General features: G+C 35.9%; 1 protein-coding gene across 1 annotated transcript in view; it reads left to right on the top strand.

Moving 5' to 3' along the window:
- The window catches only part of LOC148159715 (dedicator of cytokinesis protein 3-like), a 41,779-nt gene extending 29,020 nt beyond the window's left edge, over positions 1 to 12,759 (top strand). Inside the window, exon 6 of the mRNA XM_088005992.1 lies at positions 12,704 to 12,759. Coding sequence (XP_087862118.1) covers positions 12,704 to 12,759 — 56 coding nt within the window. The remainder of the gene's footprint in view (positions 1 to 12,703) is intronic.
- The last annotated feature ends 7,641 nt before the right edge of the window (positions 12,760 to 20,400 follow it).

Below are 20,400 nucleotides of genomic sequence, written 5' to 3'. Positions count from 1 at the left end.
TCATTCCTCTCTCCATTTAGTATAACAATCAGACTCCCATGCATTCTATAGTAGAGAAAATATGTTCTTCTTGAAACGTCTGAGAGTTGGTAAATGCAACCTTTGCATAGAATGTGACATGAACTAACCAGAACTAAGTCATATATTGTGAATAATGATGAATAATGATATTATTCACAATATCATTGTGAATAATGATATAATAATAATAATAATAATAATAATAATAATAATAATAATAATAATAATAATAATAATAATAATAATGTGTAATAATAATGTGTAAAGAAAGAGAGAGAAGAGTGTAAGTTTCAGTTAGCCATTGCAAATCACTGATTAACGTGTTTTTATTTTTGTTTTGTTTTTGCATGATTTCAGATCATTTGTTTTTTTAAAGCAGTGTAAATAATCACTATTTTCAGAAAGAATTCGAAAAATTGTATAACAAAAATGCTAGGGTGAAACATTTATTTTCACCCTATAATAACACTTAGTCCAGTATAATAACACTTAGTCCATTGTTCTAATTTAGAAAAGAAAAACATTTTTACTGATGGAAAACATAAAATTTTAATATTTGCAGGACAGCATGTCTTGCCCAAAGTGCTTCTGTTGTTTGAGTTTCATGTTGCATTTGGCATCATTGTATGATCATCACCTCTTATCACGACTGTATGTAGGCAATAGAGAAAATAATTTTTAATTGCTCACCTCAAATTTGATGAAATAAAAATAATTCTGTCTTTGATTGTCTAAAATTCCTATATATTGTTCCATCTTGTTTAATTCAAGAGATGATCTAGAAAAATCTTAATTCCAGATAATAACTTTGAAGGTACTAGCCTCTCTGGGCTTTTTGGTGTCTAATAATATGTGAATATGTGAGCCAACAGTTTAAGTGTGAAGCAATAGAGAGTGTTAGCCTGGATACATAATTCATGTTTGTGTGGTCTTAATGAGAAAGCGATGTTAACCACCGGAGACGAGACTAACACTCAGAAATTAACGACACATACAGCCATGGTAAACCAGATTACAATCCATGTGCCTTCCCTTCTTGATGCAGGTGTTCCCTTATGGCATTAACCTCCTCCAAGGTCTGAAATCAAACATTGTTCAGGTGTAAACTTTGTGAATAGTTGGTTTAACCTCCAAATAACCTTCGTTTTCAGTCAAGAATCTTCACAAAAATCAAATGTTACCCACTGATACATGACCTGTAATCGTTCACGCCTTTGGGGATACACTGCTAACTTCTTATCTGGTGTCCCTGTTTCAACAAGTCAGAGCTGTGTTGGGGCCCCAGGGGGTCTCTGTATGGTGTTAACACATGTAAGGATGCTTTCACTTATCTGCCCTCAGTGTCAGGCAGCAGACACTGGTTACTGAACTATCCTGCAGATCCACAATAGTATGCTGAGTTCTCAGTAAGTAGATATCAGTAATAACTGCGCTGGCTTAAGTGAAACACAGAAACTCACACAGCAGCACAGAAATGCATCCTTTAGTGGAGTCTTAGTGTGGTGGCACTTTTATCATTTACGGTATTTTCTTGTTAAATTTACCCACAATTTATCTTATACTCTCTGTTTGTTGTATATATGCTGCCACCCTGAACTGATAGTGTGTGTTAGAAAAGGAATAACTAAGAGAAATGTAGTCAATTATATATAAATAAAAAGGAAAATAAATAGTTGGAGAAAGAGAATCTAAACAAATTTATGCAAAATATTTACTCTTTGCACAGCAATAGAAATGTGTGAGGTACGGTTTAGTGTTTCTGCTCACCTTAGTTTCTGCCAACATAGTTCCCTTCTGTAATACTTTATTTAATGTTCCCGAATAGTAATGGCCTGTCTCTCCCTTGCTTCTCTGACATAGTTTGTCTCATTCTTTACATTTTTTTCCATCTGTCGCCTCTTATTCTGTTGTCAAAGTAGTTAGAATGACTTGCGTTGTCCTGTATGTGTGTAGGCAGGCTAAAGAAAGAGGGAGGTGGGGTAACACTGACAACTGAACAATAAAAGAGAGATGTGGAGACTGGGATAAATGCAGAAAGAGACATTTCTTTGCAGTGAAATGAGCAGACAAGATTATGTTGATGACTGTGTGTTCAGAAGCTGAGACGAAAGAAAGGAGGTGTGACAGAAGAGGAGGAGGCAGATTGTAGAGAAACCAGTATTTTTTTTTTGTTTTTTTACTTTACAAGAAAAAAAAAACATTCTTGAGTCCAATATTTCAGAAAAGTGCCAGAAGTTTGTTGTACAGGTTGCAAAGTTCACCTAGTCAAATGTTATTCTGAATTTTTACATGAAACACAGTAAAATAGTATTTTCAAATCAGGGTATAATAAACTAATTCAACTGTTGGCTGTAGTATTGTGTTTAAGAAAAAGACAGGTTGTCAAAAATGCAGGAAAAGATACAAACATGGTAGGAAAATAGTTTAAAAATTGGTTAATAAATTAATTGGCTCATGTTGGGAACCCAATTAAGTGCTACATCAAATCATTGCATCAAGACTAATCCGACAAAAAGCACGTGGTCTGGGGATATTGCCATACTGCCTTACTGACACAGTAAAGGTGTGTAATTATCAAACAACTGTGAGAGCTGAATGCATGACTGACTGTACACAACATCCACACAAAACTCTCCAGAAACACGTTACTTTGAAAGTGTTGTGTGACTTTGGGGAAAAAAAGAAAACATGTTTTGTTTGTGAGGCCAAGCACTAAGCTTCTTATGTCGTAGCTATTTCACATTTTCCCAAGAGAGCAAACTGCAGCAACCCATTAAAAGGTGAAAAGCCCTGGAGGGAAGTGCAGCTGAACGCTGCTACATTACAGTAATGCTCCAGAGAAAAGGAGGAGAAAAGGGGCCTAGCAACCCATAATGTTACACATTGCACTTTTTCAGTGGAATTACACTATCCATGTGTAATTCTGTGTAATTCTTGGAATCCACTTGTCATGCTGGGAAACCTGTGCATGCAGATGAGGTACTACTTGTATTTGCAACTCTAATTCTAGAATAATACAGTCAATTTGAACGCCATTGTCTGTAATGTTTATCGTAAAATTTGCATAAATCTGAGCGGTTCATAAACAGCTTGTGAAAATATGTCTGTATAGATTTGCAGCCTGGCTCGCAAGAAAAATCCAGACTTTCTTTTGCACATTAGGTGACACATATGTGTGTGGTAAAGTGAGAATTTGAGCTGACTTAAAGCCAAAGAAAGCCAGAAAACAACAACTTTAGTAAAAATTGTCAACTCCTTTTACTCCCTTGGATCTCCATGTGTTGTGGAAGCAACATATTTACAGTATCCCGCAATTACAAAAGAAAAGAAGAAAAGATGGGATGAACAGGGCTGTATAGCAAACAGATAAAGACACAAGGTGAAGTAGGAAAGGTTTTAGATTTCTTATCTGAAGTTCTTCAAATTCCTTGATGAATTCTAGAAGCACAGAACAAGGAGTGAACGAAGAGAAAGGAGGAGGAGATAGTTTTTCCTTTTGTGCTTTTGTTTGTAGGCATATTTTCAGGGATGCACCAGTGTGAAAATTTAGGCTGATAAAGATATCCGATATTGCTGTTATGGCCCATTATCAATATCTACCAATATAATACTACACGTGCTTGTGACCATAACGAAATGATCACACGGTGATCTTGCTTCTTGTTTCTTTAGAAACAAAAATTAAATATGACAGGAGAATGAGATATGATAAACAAGAAAGACTTGGAGTCATTTGTATTCCAACTTTGTGATCACAGTGATGCCCTGGTAGCTATAATGTTTATTAGATATTAATTCCTACAAATCTACACATGTCAGAAAACATCTAGAACTATAAAAATGTCTAAATATCTCTGTTCTTTTTCTGCAGAGCCAAGATATTTGCAATAAAGATGGAAATTTGTGGAGGGAATTACCCCTTTGAAACCTTTTGGTCAGCACAATGAAAAAGGTCAAGTGAGAAATAAGTTGAATTTGTCAAAGAAGTGAGAAACTTTTTGACTTGCAGTCTTGAAATGTCTGTTTTGATAAATGTCTCCAGCTAAAATTAGAAGTGGAAATTTTATATTTATACATTCTATTAAGATAGTTTAGTACAATATTAAAATTATTTGCTGTCTCTAATAATGTCAAAAGTATATTTTCTTTATTCATATATTCCAAAAACACAGTCGTAATGTGAGAGTCGTCTCCTTTGAAATGATAAAGTTTGATTGATTTATGAGACGACTTTTAATATACCCTGTCTGTCGGGCTCTGATGTTGGTGTTAGTTTGTGTTTGCAGTAGACAGCAGAGAGCTGTCTGATCTGTTCTCTCTCACGCTCAGCTGTCAGACATTTGGCTTATAGACTTTGACTGACATTTTTCTGTAATAAAACAAACATGATACTTAAACAGTTCCTGGGATTTTGGATTTTAGCTCACTTTTCTTGTTCATCTGTGTATACTATGTGCCTGTTATGTTTGATGAGATGAGAATTTGGTTGTAATGCAGTACTTTGTTCACTTTCCAGAAGTGAACAGACACTTTGAAGTGGAAAATACATTGTGGTCCCAAAATTACATGATTGTGGTTCACTGTTCAATTTCCTCCACAGAAGGCAAACAATTTAAAAATCATCACCTACAGGAAACATTTCTTGTGCTCTAATTTAACAATTCTCATATATATGTGTGATGTATAATTTTATTTTATTTTATTTTATTTTTGGGGGGGGGGTGTTTAAGTTTTTTCTACGCATAGCAACAAAAACAAAGACAGATAGGATTGAAGTGTGTGCTGCTTAACCTGCACAGTTTAGCTTAACTTCTAATATGGAAAATATGTGTTACACAAGCACTTAATTCAGCACAAATGGGTTACTATTTTCTAAATGAGTGGGAAGCTGGCAAAGTGGAAGCTAAGAGTCAGAAGTGCATTCTTAGATCACAGCTCTATATAGTGGCCTGACATGACAGCTACAATGGATTCAAGGTGTCTTTGTGGTCTCTTCTAAATGTGGAACTTTTCCCAAATCAACGTCTGAATATACAAGCAGCGTCCAGACTGCGGTCTCGTGTAAACATAGCCTCATAGCGCTGCTAACACTTTGTCTGTCTATTCCCCCATCTCTCACTTGCTGCTTTCTATCTTTTATGAACGCTCAAATATCACACATTTCATTTGAAAGTCTCTCCATGGGCAACAGCCTGAGGATGGTAAACTCTGTTGCTGTCAAATTTCTTCATCATCAGGTGTTCTGTATATCACTACCTTTAGAGAAAACACCTCTCTATGTCTTTTCTCAGCTTCCTGCTCTCTTGAACATTGAAAAAGTGGAGGTTGGAGCTGCAGACTGGCCCGTGGGTGGGTGGCACAAAGAGACTGGGGGGGGGGGGACAGAAAGATGGAGACTGGGAGCAGGTCAGAGGAAGAGAGAGAGGAAGAATAAGGCATTGGTAGAGGCTGAAACACAAGCAGAGAGAAAGAGAGGGAGAGAGAGTGTTAGTGTTGCTGCTGTAGAATGTGAACAGATCTAAAATCGTTTGATAGGCTGTGATTTTCCTGTTGTCTGCCGGTTTGGACTGCTGGTTGCCAGCCCAAACCACAGAAAACGAGGGCAGGGGAGGAAACTGAGAAACAGAACTAGTGGACCTATCATCCCTCCATCACACATGTGAGTTGGTGCTTTCTTCTCTTAAATCTGGCTGTGCAGTTGGATTGTTTCCGAACGCTGCTTGTGTCATGTTGGTGAGCATTAGAATGTTTTACCTCAGAGGAAAAGTGTCTTGGGTCTGTACTTTAACGTAAATATGAGAATGCTTTTCAGTATACATCCAGAATCATTCAATAAATGCAGTGTCATAAATTTGCTAAGATGACTCACCCATCGTTGCCATGGTGACAAGGCCCTTGTTTGGCATACAGTTGCTGCCTTTATGTTGCATTGATAGAAAAGTGTATCAAATCATATCTAATTCATTTTTTTCATGCATATTTATTTTTCTTTGACAGTAAGATGTTAATGTGAATAACCTTTGAGTTTCCTGTATCAGTTAATATTGTACTACCATATAATGAAATGTTGAAAAGACCAACCGCTTAAGCTTTTTTTAATAACTGTGCGGGTTAAATACATGTAAATTGAGAAGCTTTCATTAACTATTCTTCTCTCAGCAAGTGAAACAAACTATCTATTCCCTATTAAATGTTTTTTATAATACATTTCTGCTGTTTCAAGTAATTTCATTTTGTCACACTTCTTGACAAGTCTTTTAAATTATATAAAAAGTCTGAAGTTCTTGGTTTATTATTTCTTACAAAAACATATGACTTGCATGTAGCGCAACATGTTTTAATGAAAATATATTCACATGTCTCTTATTAAATTTGCTTAAAACTTGCAACAAAAGAAATGCCACTTCATGACTACATTTTGCTCCTCTATTTATTGTCAGTAAAGCACAACCTAATTTTAAAATAATTTTATTTAAATGTGACGAGCTTTATTACTTTGTGTCTCAACAAATTCAGTTCCTTTCCTTTCACACATAAGTTAAGAAACAGCAAATAAATAAATAGGCTAAATTAAAAGTGTAAGAGAAAATTTTAATTAAATCTAAGTTTTACTAAATAAACTTTTTTACAAGACAAAGGTAGGAAACCAAATTGAAAATTTTTAACAGCAGAAATATAGACTGAGAAATAAGCACAATTTCTTAAAATTGATTTCTCACTAAGACAAATGTTCTCTTAAAAATATACCTGGCATAAAACACATTTGTGTTAAAAAAATATTTTATAATAAAATGAAAACTTTGTTATTGTTATTATTGTTGCTGAGGTCATAGGTCAATTTTTAGCTTGTCTTCCATAATTTAATTCATGTGCCTTGTTAATTAATTGTTGGGGTTTTAGTTAAATTGTTTATGAACAAAACTTTTGCATACAGTTGTTCATTTGTCTTCATAAAGTAAGATCTTGCAGCTCTACCTATAGCAACTCTTATAGCACCATTCTGTAAAGTCTTTATGTTTCAGTCAGAGCTGTAGGTTGAATCTCGGCTGATTATGCCCTAAAAATAATGTGGGAACAGAGTCTGGAGTGACTCTGACTTGCTGCAGACCCAGATTAGAGTTTGGACTTTTTGAATTGCTAACATAAAGGATGATTTCATCTTTAAACATGTGGACCAGAGTGGAAACACTCAGAATAAACCATTTTAAAGTAGGATTAACTTCCAAAGTCAAAAGCACATGTTGCTGATTCAGATAAACATTATTTTATTTTGTTGCTTAATTAAGCAGTTATGCTATTATTTAGTGAATTTTTCCACCATTTGCTAACCAAAGAAAATCATGAGATAACAAACATTATCATCTGTTTCCTTTTTTCAGTGCTTCTAAAATCATTCCTCCCTTCTAAATGGTCATTACAGTGATTTTTGTTTCATCAGAAACATACACAATAGAACTTATGTGTTCTGTGTAAATCTATTGAATGATATTTTAATTTGTATCGTAATTTTTGTGCTGCTACTGAAATTGCATTTTGCCCACAGTTGGAGCCACTCCTGCCTTCTCAGGTGCTGTAAACAAACGCTGTGATTCACAGTGTACTTTTTACATCATGTCTCCTCCGGTGTTCTCCACTGTGCCAGTCTGAATTATTTCCAGTTGTGAGATTTTGCCTCACAGTGAGAATCACCCACTGTGAAGTGCACGTGTGAACAGGCAACTATGGAGAACATTTGGAGCTGATACCTTCAGGCATTCTTTGGTTTTTGTTGTTTAGAGTTCTGATCTGCATGCAGAGTATTTTCCCCCTCCAGCGTAAAAAGTAGCTAACCAGTTTCTGCACCTTTTACCATGTTAGCACAGTAAAGCGGACTGATCTTCTCAAGCTGGAGATTTTCATCATCTACATCTGTTGTACACAGTAGAATTTGTGCACTTCAATATGTTTTAATATATTTTAGAATACTTTAATCTCAATGAAATGCATTGTTTGACAATTTAAAAAAAATGTCATTTCTGACATTCGGAGTGAAAAATAAATAAGATTATTTTATAGCTTGTTTTTGACTGTGCCTTTCTGTTTTTGTTAATGATGATCAAGTCACCAATGATCTAATGGAGATCATCAAATCTTCCATGAAAGCTTGAAATGGAGCAATTGAGTTTTAACCTCTAATATCAAGACTTCTGAAATACACAGAAGCTTAGCTAATCTAAAACTGTGCAGTAAAGAGTTACATTTCATAGATTCATTCTGCACTTTTCATTACTTGTGTCACTCAGTGATTTAACTTTTACAGTTGGAGGGTAGATTGTCCTTCCTGCGTTGACCTCTTCAAGAACACGCAGCGTGAGCTGAGCCAGGCTAGCGTCCCCGCTATCGCATGCTGCTCCTGCCATCTTTCTGTGTGTGTGTTTTGTGTGTCTTTCCTGAAAGGGTTCAGACAAGGTTATGAGAGGATTTGGGATGATCACAGGCAGAAGACAGAGCACTCATACACAAACACATCAACATGCACTAACATACTCACACACACTCCATATTGCATGCTGCATGGTGCCGAACTCCTGCTAGAACTCCTGCCTTGCTAACGTTTTTGACAGCTTGGGTTTGCCGGTGGCTTAGTTCAGTGGATTCATACTTCAGAGGAGGACATATTAATTATCTGATGCTGCCCTTCTAGAGTAAAGCAGTAAATAATCTAAACATCCCAGTGTTTCCAAGCTGTCTAAGCATAAATGCAGAGAAAGCCAAATTTAGTTTTTAGTGCTTCTCACGAAGAAAACTCAAATACTCCTGTAAAAAGCTGCAATACATGCACCTATACAAGATAAACATGACATGCTGTGAAAAATTTGAAGAAAGTTCATTGTAATTGTTTGAAAATTAGGAAGCCTGCTAAAACATATATGTTTTCAGATGCCTCTTAAAACATTTCACCATCTTGGGGTTACAGATTTTAAAGCCTCTGTCCTCTTTAGTTTTAAATCTGGTCCGAGAGGCAGCCAGTAAACCATCAGCTCACTGCGGGGACCGTCCAGCTGGTGAAACAGGCCTGACAGATACAAGCATGTCTCACCATGCAGGGAGCAATATATCTAACACTCTATATGAAACATTTTATCACTATATCTATATGTAAGTGGAAGAAGTTTATAACTGAAACTGACTAGCTCCACAAAACTATTCCTAACAAAATCATAGTTAGGAATAGTAAATAATTTTTCCAATGAAAACTTACAACCTTCAAAATGTTAACTTTTTTAATTTTGCTCCTCAAATAATTATGATGACTAAATAAATTCAACAGAAATTCAGAAGATAATCTACATATTGAAGCCCTTTTGACTTTCTGAGGATATTTCAATGAAGTATTAATATGTTTTTCTGAAAGCTCAAGTGTGTTTTGAGAGGATTTCATACTCACTTATCCTTGAAGCCTTAACAGCACTCAGGAAATTAGCTGATGCAGTCAACCAACATTTTACTTATACAAGTTATATTTTATTCATCTGCAGCTCAGTCTTTGATAGATGGTAATGATGCTTTTTCAAGTCATGTGTCAGATTTCTCCTGATTGTTAAACCAGTGCACACCGATGCAAGCAGTGACAGAAAGTAACAGCCAGCTGGTCTTTTTAATAAACTAGTTAAACCACTTACATTTTAACCTCCGAGTCCCACACCACTTTCAGAAAGCCAGGGCTCCTCTGAAATATTTTACATCAAACTTTGAGAAAGTTGCCTTTATGTGCCAGTTTTAAAAGACAATAGTTTTTGCATGTTAGTGCTATTGTGTTCCCGTGAAGTCTTCCAAAGTATGGGAATAAGTAAAAGGTATTAAAGGTAAGAACTTCTGCTTAAAAAGTAAACTTATATTTAATGTAGAATAATTGAGAGCTGATTTGACAAGTCCAAACGTTAGACTTTGAAATAAAGTTGATCTCAGCCCAGATGGAAGAAAATAAAGAAATATGTTCACTCCTCATTCACTGGGCATGCAAATAGAAAATAGAAAACTTGTTCATGATGCAAATAAACATTGACTTTTTTCTCTTTATTTTTGCCTCAATGCACCTTACAGGCAGCATCACCCTGGGCAAAAACCCAACACTGATTGTATGATTCAACATATAATCAGCTTTAAAACAACATGGGGAAGAAAATAAAAGTTGTGATGTTAGTGTTGGTTATTAATGCAAGTAAGTGAAATTTTTATTTCAAATTATCAAACATATTTTCCTAAGTAACTTATTTAATGTGCAGTAATATTTATATAAAAAAATACATCTCAAACTATCCTTTGGTGATGCAGGTATGCATCATGATTTAAAATGGATGAAGGAGCCATATTTTCTTCAGTAAAACAGAAAACAGAAACCTGCACAGGTCACGAAAATAGATATTTCTAAGTAAACATGGTACCAAAGCATACGCACTCTACCATGGACAAACAGAAAATCTTTTAATAATAATTTGTTTTTAATATTCTTTGAGGTCACATCTTTCCTTTTGAATCCCAAAATATGAGGCTGTCACCTTTCTATCCACTGTGGGTTTTTTTCTTTCTTTTTTTTTTAATTAAGCCTAGAGGGCACTTTTAGCATATAAAACTCTCCCTATTTAGATTTACATAATACGAGTGGCAGCATGTTTCAGTAACTGCTTAGTAGAAGGTACTAAAATGTGATTCAGCGGCTCTTTGTTTGCTGTCCCTGGTGATTTGTCTCAGCGCCTTTGTTTTGAGGAACGCAGCAGCTGCTTTGACAAGCATGAAGATGAGGCAGGACATTCGCTAATAGATCAGAGGTGTTGAAAGTGTCCCCTCTGATTTAAGAGGTGCCAGATAGAGTCATGTCTTATTAGGAAGCCTCAACTGGTAACTTCCCAAACTAATTAGTTATACATAGCAGATGACCAGATTAAATTCACAACTCAAGTTGTCAATGTAAGTTAAGATCCTAATGCATATCTCATTATTTCCTGTCAAATGCAGATCACCAGTTTAGCAGAGCAAGCGCTCTCATGCTACATGCTAGAACTGAATTTTCCATAATATTTTAATCATTTGTGAATTACCTGGAAATAGATTATCTGTAGATGGGAATGTTTAAAAGCACAATTGATGCACACACACACGCACACACACACGCACACACACACACACACACACACACATATATATATATATATATATATATATATATATATATATATATATATATATATATATATATATATATATACACAACTTGTGTATATATATTTACAACAGGTTCACCTGACAGCTTATCAAAGAAGACAAGTAAAGGGCCATGATCTCTCAACAAAGCAATAACACACATAATGTACTATAATTACAGGCTTCTCCTGCAGTATATGAACGTCTGCTGGTTCTTTGACTTGGTTTCCATGTCAACGAAAGCCACCTCAGCCAGTGGAAACACAAGTTGTATAAAAAGGGCATTCATTTCAATGTAGTTTATTCAGAGGAGAGCAAAAATCAACATCTATTATTTATAGTAGACTCTATGATGTTTTCAGTTGTTTCAGTTTACAGTTTCAAGCATCATCAGAAACTATTCTGACCTATGCAGACCAAGCGAGCAAACAGCCGCTGAAACAAAAGAGACAGAGCACGAATAACAAGATAATATAGAAGCAGTTTCAAATAGGAAATATAAATTGTGCCACACCATCGCCTCCTTTCCTCTGAAGTGGATTTTGGTAGAATATAGTTTTACTTCAAACTCCTTTAAATCAAAGGTAAAGGTAATTTTATTTATATAGCACATTTTCAGCAACAAGGCAGTACAAAGTGCTCCTCTGTCAATCATGTGCAAGCTTGTTGTTTCAGCCCATCACAGTCTACCTCAGGCCTAAAACATAAAATTAATGCAAACTGCAACAATTTTGTGCCCCCAAGTTCCATCTTTGGTATCAGCAGAATTTATTTTAGACTTTATATTTGACTTAATCAAACATTTACTGTTTGTGAATATTAGATAACACTCGGTTCTTTGTTTTTGTTTTTTTTTTAGTCTAAGGCTTTCAAATTAATTAAGATCTTTATATTCTAAGTAACTTAGTGAAGCAAAGTCCCAAAGCATCAATAAAGATGAAAGTAAATGTTTGATTAAGTCAAGAGCAGCATCATTTCTAGGCTCCTAGGCTGTCGTTTTTGCTTTAATATAAACAGCTGATCTTCTCTTCCTCTTTGGTGCTCAGTATTTTTTGAGGACAAACATTGTTGAAACGATTTGCTTGGTGGTGATTTGTTTCACTTTGTTTACATCGCAATTTTTAGATCTTAACCAGCGTTAGAACAAGTGGATCAGATATCTGCTGTTTTTATATTGCTTAAATAGCATTAAACTGTCTAAAGATTTGTGTTTGTGTCTAAGTTCCTGCCAGAGGGAAAGGTGTGATTACTCACTTCGACTAGAGAAATATGCAGGAGGGGCATTTATGGGGGAAGAGAGGTGGGAGGAAGGCTGAATCCATAAATAGTTTATATAAACAGATATTCTCTTGGTTGATGATGCTAAAAACATAAAGTGTGTGCTCAAATGAACCTACAGGAATCTATACTTCCCTTAAACGTCAGACACATCATGCAGTATCATCTTTAAAGCACCGTGTGTCTGTTTTTGCAGTGTGGGTGGGTGTTTTTTGAGTGCCAGCTGAAGGTGAAGAGTTCCCCCCGTTGAGCCAGCTGGTGCGCCTGTTCCTCATGTAGCGGATCGTCTCATAAAAGGGCGCAAAGTTCAAACACATGTACCCGCTGACTGTGATGGCCAGATGTCCCAAATAAATCTCGAGTCCTGGATTTAAGGGAGATTTCGATGCGGTGCAAGCTGTTGGAGTATAAGAAGTACAGATGGCACATAGCTGTGCTGATTCTGCTGCCTGTTACCTCAAAAAAACCACCATCAAGGTTTTCCTTTGGACATGGCAAAAGAAAACCTTCAGTTGCAAATTAATGTTTTGATATGATTCTCAAAAATATTAGGAACTTAAGCATCTACAAGTATGCTGTTTGCATGATACCTGTTATTGATTGGATGTTGGCTTGGAATAAACAGATCTGCAAGATTGATTAGATGTATCCTAGTACTGATTAAAACTTGCCATTTGTGTAAACCACTGTGGAGGTTTTGCAATGAATTCAATTTTGAAATAGTAAATGTGTTGAAGGAGCTATTTATTACTTTAAATAACATGAATGAACCAAAGACTCTCACTGGTTATCAAACTTAAATAAATCTTGTGATATATGATAAATGAATTACACCATTCAAGGAATTTGCTTCTTATAAGTTAATCACCAGCTGGAATGTTTTAAAATCTCTCCTTTATTATCTAAACTGAATTTTTTTATTTTTTTTTTTGCTAAAGGACACATGTTGAAAGTGAAATGCATTTCAAGGGGAGTCTACTTACAAGGACATGGAGTTGGAAAGCATAGATTGAGAAATTCAGCAATCCTCCATTTTATACAAGCAGCATTAAACTGATTTTAAGTGTTATTTGTGTTTTATACAATAATCTCATGTTAAAATCCTAAAAACTATGACATGGCATGAGTGTTTTTTGTCTGCCTTAGTTCATAATTACTGTTATTTGATCACATGCTGTACTGTAGCATCTCTAGTTATTATCCTGTATGAAATGGCAAAAGTATTCATTCTATACTTTTGCCATTTCATTTTATAATACATTTACTTCTTTAAGAAGTCTCATTGATAGTTAAAGTGGGAAAAAAAGAACAACTCCTTTGCATTGAGATCAAGTATTTCTTTGCATTATTTAAGTTTCCTCAAAGGGTTTTCATACAGTAGTGAGGTAAGAACTGCAGGACTCTGTGGTGTCATGAATAGTCGGTTCAAACACACCCTTTCAGCCTGCAGTTGTAGATAATTATGTGCTTCTCTTGTCTCCTGTATTGCACTGATATGCCTGTTGGTCTCCTAGTGCTTTTGTGCTCAGGGGTTTAAATGCTGACTCTGGTGCTGCTGCCTTGGTTGATGAACACCCTTGGTATTAGAGATAATCTATATACATGTCATATTTTGGTGTCCTGAACAAGCTGGTCTGTTTTAGTTTAAAAACACACTGCACCAAGTTCAACCATACATTCTGGTATTTACCTTATTTGCCCATAAATCTGCTGTTATTTGTTGGGTGTCATATTTAGGCAGCATTACATAAACATATAGACGGTAAGCATTTGCAATGATCTGACTGATTACTTGAAAATATTTGATCAGTGTCTATTTCTGTTTACAGAAAATCTGAGTATACCTCAAATATGTACAAAAAGTAATTTGACTAAAAATGGTTACACTCTTTCATCATCACTATATGAAAGATCATTAGTATAGATGTCCACTAGTTATTTTAATTAAAAGAACTGCTAAACTGATGAAAAGTGGAAATGACATGTGTTTCCCCTTGTTGTTTCTAAGCACCCAGTGAAACAGTGAAAAGCTGTTTCAGATGTGATGCCCTTTGCATGAAAGTTTCGGTATTTTTAACCTTGAGGCTTTGCTGCACTGAGTACTAAAATCCTACTAATTACTCAACGCCGTCAGGATGATGCAGCAGGGTTCCCAGCAGGAGCTCTGTAGAAATGGATGCTGGTTCTGTGATGAGAGGTTTCTCTTGGACGCTTTGCCTCAGAGTTTCACTGCAGTTCACAACCAACACTATCAGCAGGAATCCAGTCAGTCTCTCTTTTAAACACTTGAGTTCTGAGGCTGCAAGCCGTGTAAATGCTGTGTTATTTTTTAAAGCAGTTCCGTAAAGGCAGAGAGGTTTGTTGGTAACATTTTAAAGGTTGTTAAGCTAAATATTAAACTTCTGCTAAAATCTGGGTCGTTAACATGATTTTACTGTGGATGTGAATGTTCTTCTCTGGCCACTCATCTCTTTTTAGTTTTAATTTAGCGTTTTCTTCATATTGAAATTTGAATACAAATTTTAACATGAAAACATAAATGTGTATGTTCACTAAGGGATTGGTTAATGTTTGTTGACCATTAACATACCGTTAAACGTTAACTTAACGTTAACACACTCAGAATGTACACAATCCATAATTAATTACTACATTAAAAAGGTAATATATGATTTCACATATTAATTGCATGAAACAATACAATTCCCTGCAATAGGATGTAATTCAGTCTGATACATCTTTATGAGTGATCAGTTTCTTTTCCCTTTTTTTTGTTATTTTGCATCTGGGCAACCACAACAGAAAATTCCTGGAATAATAACATACTTAGATGCTTGAAATAATTTCACGTCTTTTGAGTGAACTTTCAGAGTTAAAGGGTTAAGGTAGTCTGTGCAGAATTGCAGAATTAATCGAATCAATTGCAGAAAACCTTGGCTGCTACACAATATCCATCTTACACAACAAATCCCTATCCACACTCAGAAATATATGAAAAGATTAAGTATCTTGACTTCTGTGGTGGAGCTGTATAATTTCTGCTTCCCAGTCAAAGTTTTTATTATATTTCTTTTGGTTCATGTTTATATCATCATACGCTGTGAGAACAGCACAGAAATCTCTAAAGCAATAACTCTTGTTGTCTTGTTTCTACGCTAAGGTTCCCAAAAACAGCTCCACCTCCACTGCAGGCCACATTTATATAATGGTTCAAATGGAAATAAGAACTATATATTTTGTAATTCCCATTATAGGAAGACTCAGACCTTAGGTAGAAACATGAAGATACACTTGGCAACTTAATAAACTTCTGGTCTGCTGCTCTTTTCTTTTCCCCTGCTGGGGACTTCTGCATACGCTGTTTACATCACGGAAAGTACTTATGAATATTTTAGAGATGTGCCAATTAGGTTTTTTCCTGCCGATTCCGATTCCGATCACCCATGATCACGGCCGATCACCGATACCTATCACATAATTATTTTTTTAATCATAAGCTCTACCGGTTACATTATGTGGAAAAAGGAAACATGAATTTACCTTCATTTAGACAAAAACTTGTTTTTAATAACTTTTTCCAAGAAAAAAACAAAACAGGCATTGTGCAAATTGTACTGCTATTGATAATACTATCTTTAACAGACTGAAAACATATGCAGTCTCTGAAGAGGCTAAATAATGCAAAGAGCCAAAATAAAACCTCTCAACATTGCCAAAAAGTTCAAGTATAAAACTTAACATTCAAAGGCAAAAACAGGATCCATTACAATAAACAATCCTGAGTTACTGAATGAAAACTTCCTGATAGCATGGCGGCTAGCTGATTACTGCTAGCTCTGATTGGCTGTTTCTGACTGAGCGGAGTAATTATGCAGATCAGGGAGGAGATTGATTATTTTTTCAGAGATTATCTGTCTCATGTTAGGACAGCGAAAGTTTTAATACGTATGTAAAATTTATTTTTTTAAGTTAGATGCTGCAGCTTTAATCAGAGGTTCGGTGTGAGTCACTACCAGGTGGAGCAGAAGCGGCGCTCCGTCTGTGAAGTATGACTACCTGTAGCGTAGCAGCGGTTCAACAGCGAGAGCAGAACCAGCGTCTTACATCGCAGCTCGAAGACTTAAATAATTTTGCGGGTTATTTGTTTAGCTTTCTGACCATCATGCTAATCCGGGTGCGTGTTTGAAGCTGTGCGCTGCTTTACCTGCTATCTGATCGCTCTATATGTCTTTTACTGCAGTGAGCCTCGATGTAGCCAAACTCCATCAAGTATGGCACTGTTTTTATGTCGTATTAGATTCGTCGCGTTGATGCATTTTGACGTGCTTCACCCCCGTCCCCGAGGTAATTTTCCGCCGCAACACGCAAACTTCCCCATTCACTCAGTGTGTTATAGTTCCACACGACATCGCTTAGGATTTGTTGCTGCGCGTTTGCGCAGAGTGAAGGAAAGATGAGACCAGCTGCACAGGCAGGCTGCGAAATGAGATGCAGGTGATCAGTTTGTGTGATCGACAACAAGAGACCGTGATCGGCGATCACCGATCATACATTTTTTCACGGAAATCGGCAGATTATGATCGGTGGCCGATCGATCGGCACACCACTAGAATATTTCAATACCCAGCTATATGAGGTCGTGCAATGAGGAAGAATTAAATATAGTTGATTTTTATGCGTATAGTATATGATAAATATAGGGTAGTATTCTAAATATATAACATGATGGTGAAATGTACTGCAGGCTGTTTTGTTTTGTAGATTTGAGACTTTTTCACTCTCAATGACAATGAATATGTGTGTACAGCACAGGTGTGTGTGTGTGTGTGTGTGTGTGTGTGTGTGTGTGTGTGTGTGTGTGTGTGTGTGTGTGTGCGCGTGCGTGCGTGCGTGTGTGTGTGTGTGTGTGTGTGTGTGTGTGTGGTCAATGCACCTGGCTCTCTGCTGCCTATGCAGCTGCCTGCCAAGATCACGATGGGCATTTAACCCCACAGCCTTGTTCAAGGCCTATAGGATAAATTAGAGCACTAATAATAGAAGAAGCTTCAGGGGGTAAGGTAGGGGAGTTATGTTCCAGCTTGTGTGTGTTAATTATCTGTGTGCGTGTGTGTGTGTGTGTGTGTGTGTGTGTGTGTGTGTGTGTGTGTGTGTGTGTGTGTGTGTGTGTGTGTGTGTGTGTGTGTGTGAATTTAAAACTTCGTGCAGTTAAAACCACTGACAGTGGGAGTTTAATCTTTGCTTGTGAGACCTAGAAGAAATTGATTTTATTTGCATAACTCAAACATGCTGAATTTATTTGCTTCATTAGAAAGCATTTATATGCTATGTACATAAATAAATTACTATAGTTAATACTGTTGTTTGTAATATTTCTTTATTATTTTGATTTTGATCAAAATCAAAATAATAAATGTTATGTTTTGACCCAGGACACTTATACTTAAGCACCTGGTATTGTTTTTGTCCAGGTGTTGTGTGTAAACTAATATTAATTAACCACACAGGCACTGTCAGCTACACTGCAACATTTTGTTTGTGTCCACATTTACAAGATTAGTAATTACACAATAAGCCTCAGAACGATTCTTTGTAAATATTTCCATCCATGTCAGCAGCCGACGTGACAACAGCTAAAACAAATGAAGGGTCATGGATAAAATGGACATCAGAGCATAATAGTATTTTAAAATTGATTGCTTTCAACTTTTTGAGTTTGTTGAGGTGGAAAATCTCAGCAAATGGTATAAAAAGTTGCTACATTGAGCAGCAAACTGACAGTAGTTCAACGAGTCTCTCTGCTGTAAATGGTCCTTAATAATTTCTGAGTGGAACCAACACCAAGAGTGTCCAGGAGACTTTGTACCAAATGACTCACTCCAATAGGCTTAGATATCAGTGAATCTATGGCTAAAGATTAGGGTGATGGCAATGAGGACTTCCAACCTCAAAGGATTAGAGCTTATGACCAAAAACAAAACCACCACGTCTTCATCTGTTATTGTTTATTTATATTATTTGAAGTATAATTATTGATAAAACTGATATCAAATAATATGTTAGAGAAACATACAAGCTGCTATTGGGTGTTGCCGTTTTTTTTTTTTTTTCTTTTTCAGACAATTGTATAAATGCATTTGCCAAAAAAAAAAAAAAAACACTTTAGGGTGTGTTTTTAAATTAAATAGCAACTAATAAATTATAGTCAGAACTGTGACTAAACTACTAAGAAACGCCTGGATCCAAATGTCCTCAGCATGGTGGGAAGGGAAAAGTGTCATAAAAAAAAAAAAAGCACTCATCAGCTCACAGAAGTGACAGTCAAGAGGAAATCTAGCTAAATTTTCATAAATTTAAAAACCTTCTTAGTTTGCAGTTATTTCTACTCCCCTATTTCAAGGTAAATCTAATTGTTTTTAAATTCCTTCAGATGTTTTTGAACCTGAGTTAGACGAAGGAAAGCCAGCCTACTCTCCTTATTGAGATTCTTGTTTCTCTCTGTCCATCAGAAACACAAAGTGGATCTGTTCTACAAGGTCCGACACGTTATGATGGAGCTGATCGACTTGAGGAGGCAGCTGCTGTCCGGTCACCTCACACAGGACCAGAGCAGAGACGTCAAGAGACACATCACCGTCAGACTCGACTGGGGCAACGAGTGAGAAAACATCTTTCATCCTTATAAAAAAAACTTCTTTTACTCACACTGATGCGCATAAAACTTACGATGGATTTAAAGTCATAACTCGCTCTCAGTCAATTTTAAGATCAGAACCATTGAAAAAGAAAGTTTCCACCGAAGTTTTGATTTAAACTGGTAAACTTTCTCAGCACTTAAAGTCAGGAGATGAGTGTCAGCACAGATCCCTGCATTGGGTAATAGAAGTGATTTTCAGAAGCCGATGACTGAAGCATATTACCAGTAGTTGAAAAGATTCATGAAGTCAGTGAAAAGCTGATGGAAAACAGATGGGATGGAATAAAACTACTGTGTGCCTTCAGGTTGACTATATCAGGAGTTTGATTTAATTACTTTACAGGTGCAGATGACTACAGAGAAAGAACATGTTTGTGTTTTCAGATGTTTTTCCCTACTCCATCATCTAAAAGTTGCATCCTTCTAAGTATATTATGTTGGATTTGCATTTTTAGCTACCACAATTAATTTTGATCTTTATCTGTTCTTCTTTAAACATAGTTGATAGGATATGCCAATTCTGAAATGTTGAGACAAAAGTCTGATCTGAAAAACGTCAATCTAAAGACTAAAAAAAGTCCTAACTCGTAAAAGTGCTTTGGTTGCTACAGTTAGAAGAAAGAATTCAGATAAACTATCAATAAACTAGTGGACCAAGTTATAATAACTCTGAAAATAACATTTATTCAAATCACTTCTGTTGTAGCTGTAATATTTCTTTGCACCAGTAGAGATCTTCTTATTGACAGCAATTTTCACACATCAATGCAAACAGGGCTGAGTGAGCAAACCAAATCATTTTCGACCACAATTCCTCAAAAACATCTTAATGAGGGGCTGCTTATCTTGTTGGGCAGATCAATGCTAATGCAGTTTACAGCTGGTGGGAACTCAGGAAGTAAAGGAGCTGCAGAAATCAGAGTTAATTCATTTCAAGGATATATCAAAGGTGATATTGTGAGGTCAACGAGCGCTATCATACATAAGTCCTAACACGTGATACAACTGGATTAATATTGTTAGGATAAACCCCTTTCTGTGGCTTCAGTGTGGTGACATATTGAAGTATTCATTAACACAATTAGTCTAGAAAAGTTTTAATATTGGAAATAAACTATTTTCTATTGATACATTTGAGTGTTTGAGCTAAAATGTAAAGATTTATTGATTTTGTTTCCAATGAACAACAATATGTAATTTATATTCATTGTACATAAATCTTATTA

The sequence above is a fragment of the Poecilia mexicana genome, unplaced genomic scaffold (genome assembly GCF_051168715.1).
Source record: "Poecilia mexicana isolate PSO_F unplaced genomic scaffold, ASM5116871v1 scaffold_5, whole genome shotgun sequence".
Lineage (NCBI taxonomy): Eukaryota > Metazoa > Chordata > Actinopteri > Cyprinodontiformes > Poeciliidae > Poecilia > Poecilia mexicana.
This window is presented reverse-complemented; position numbering and strand designations above follow the sequence as displayed.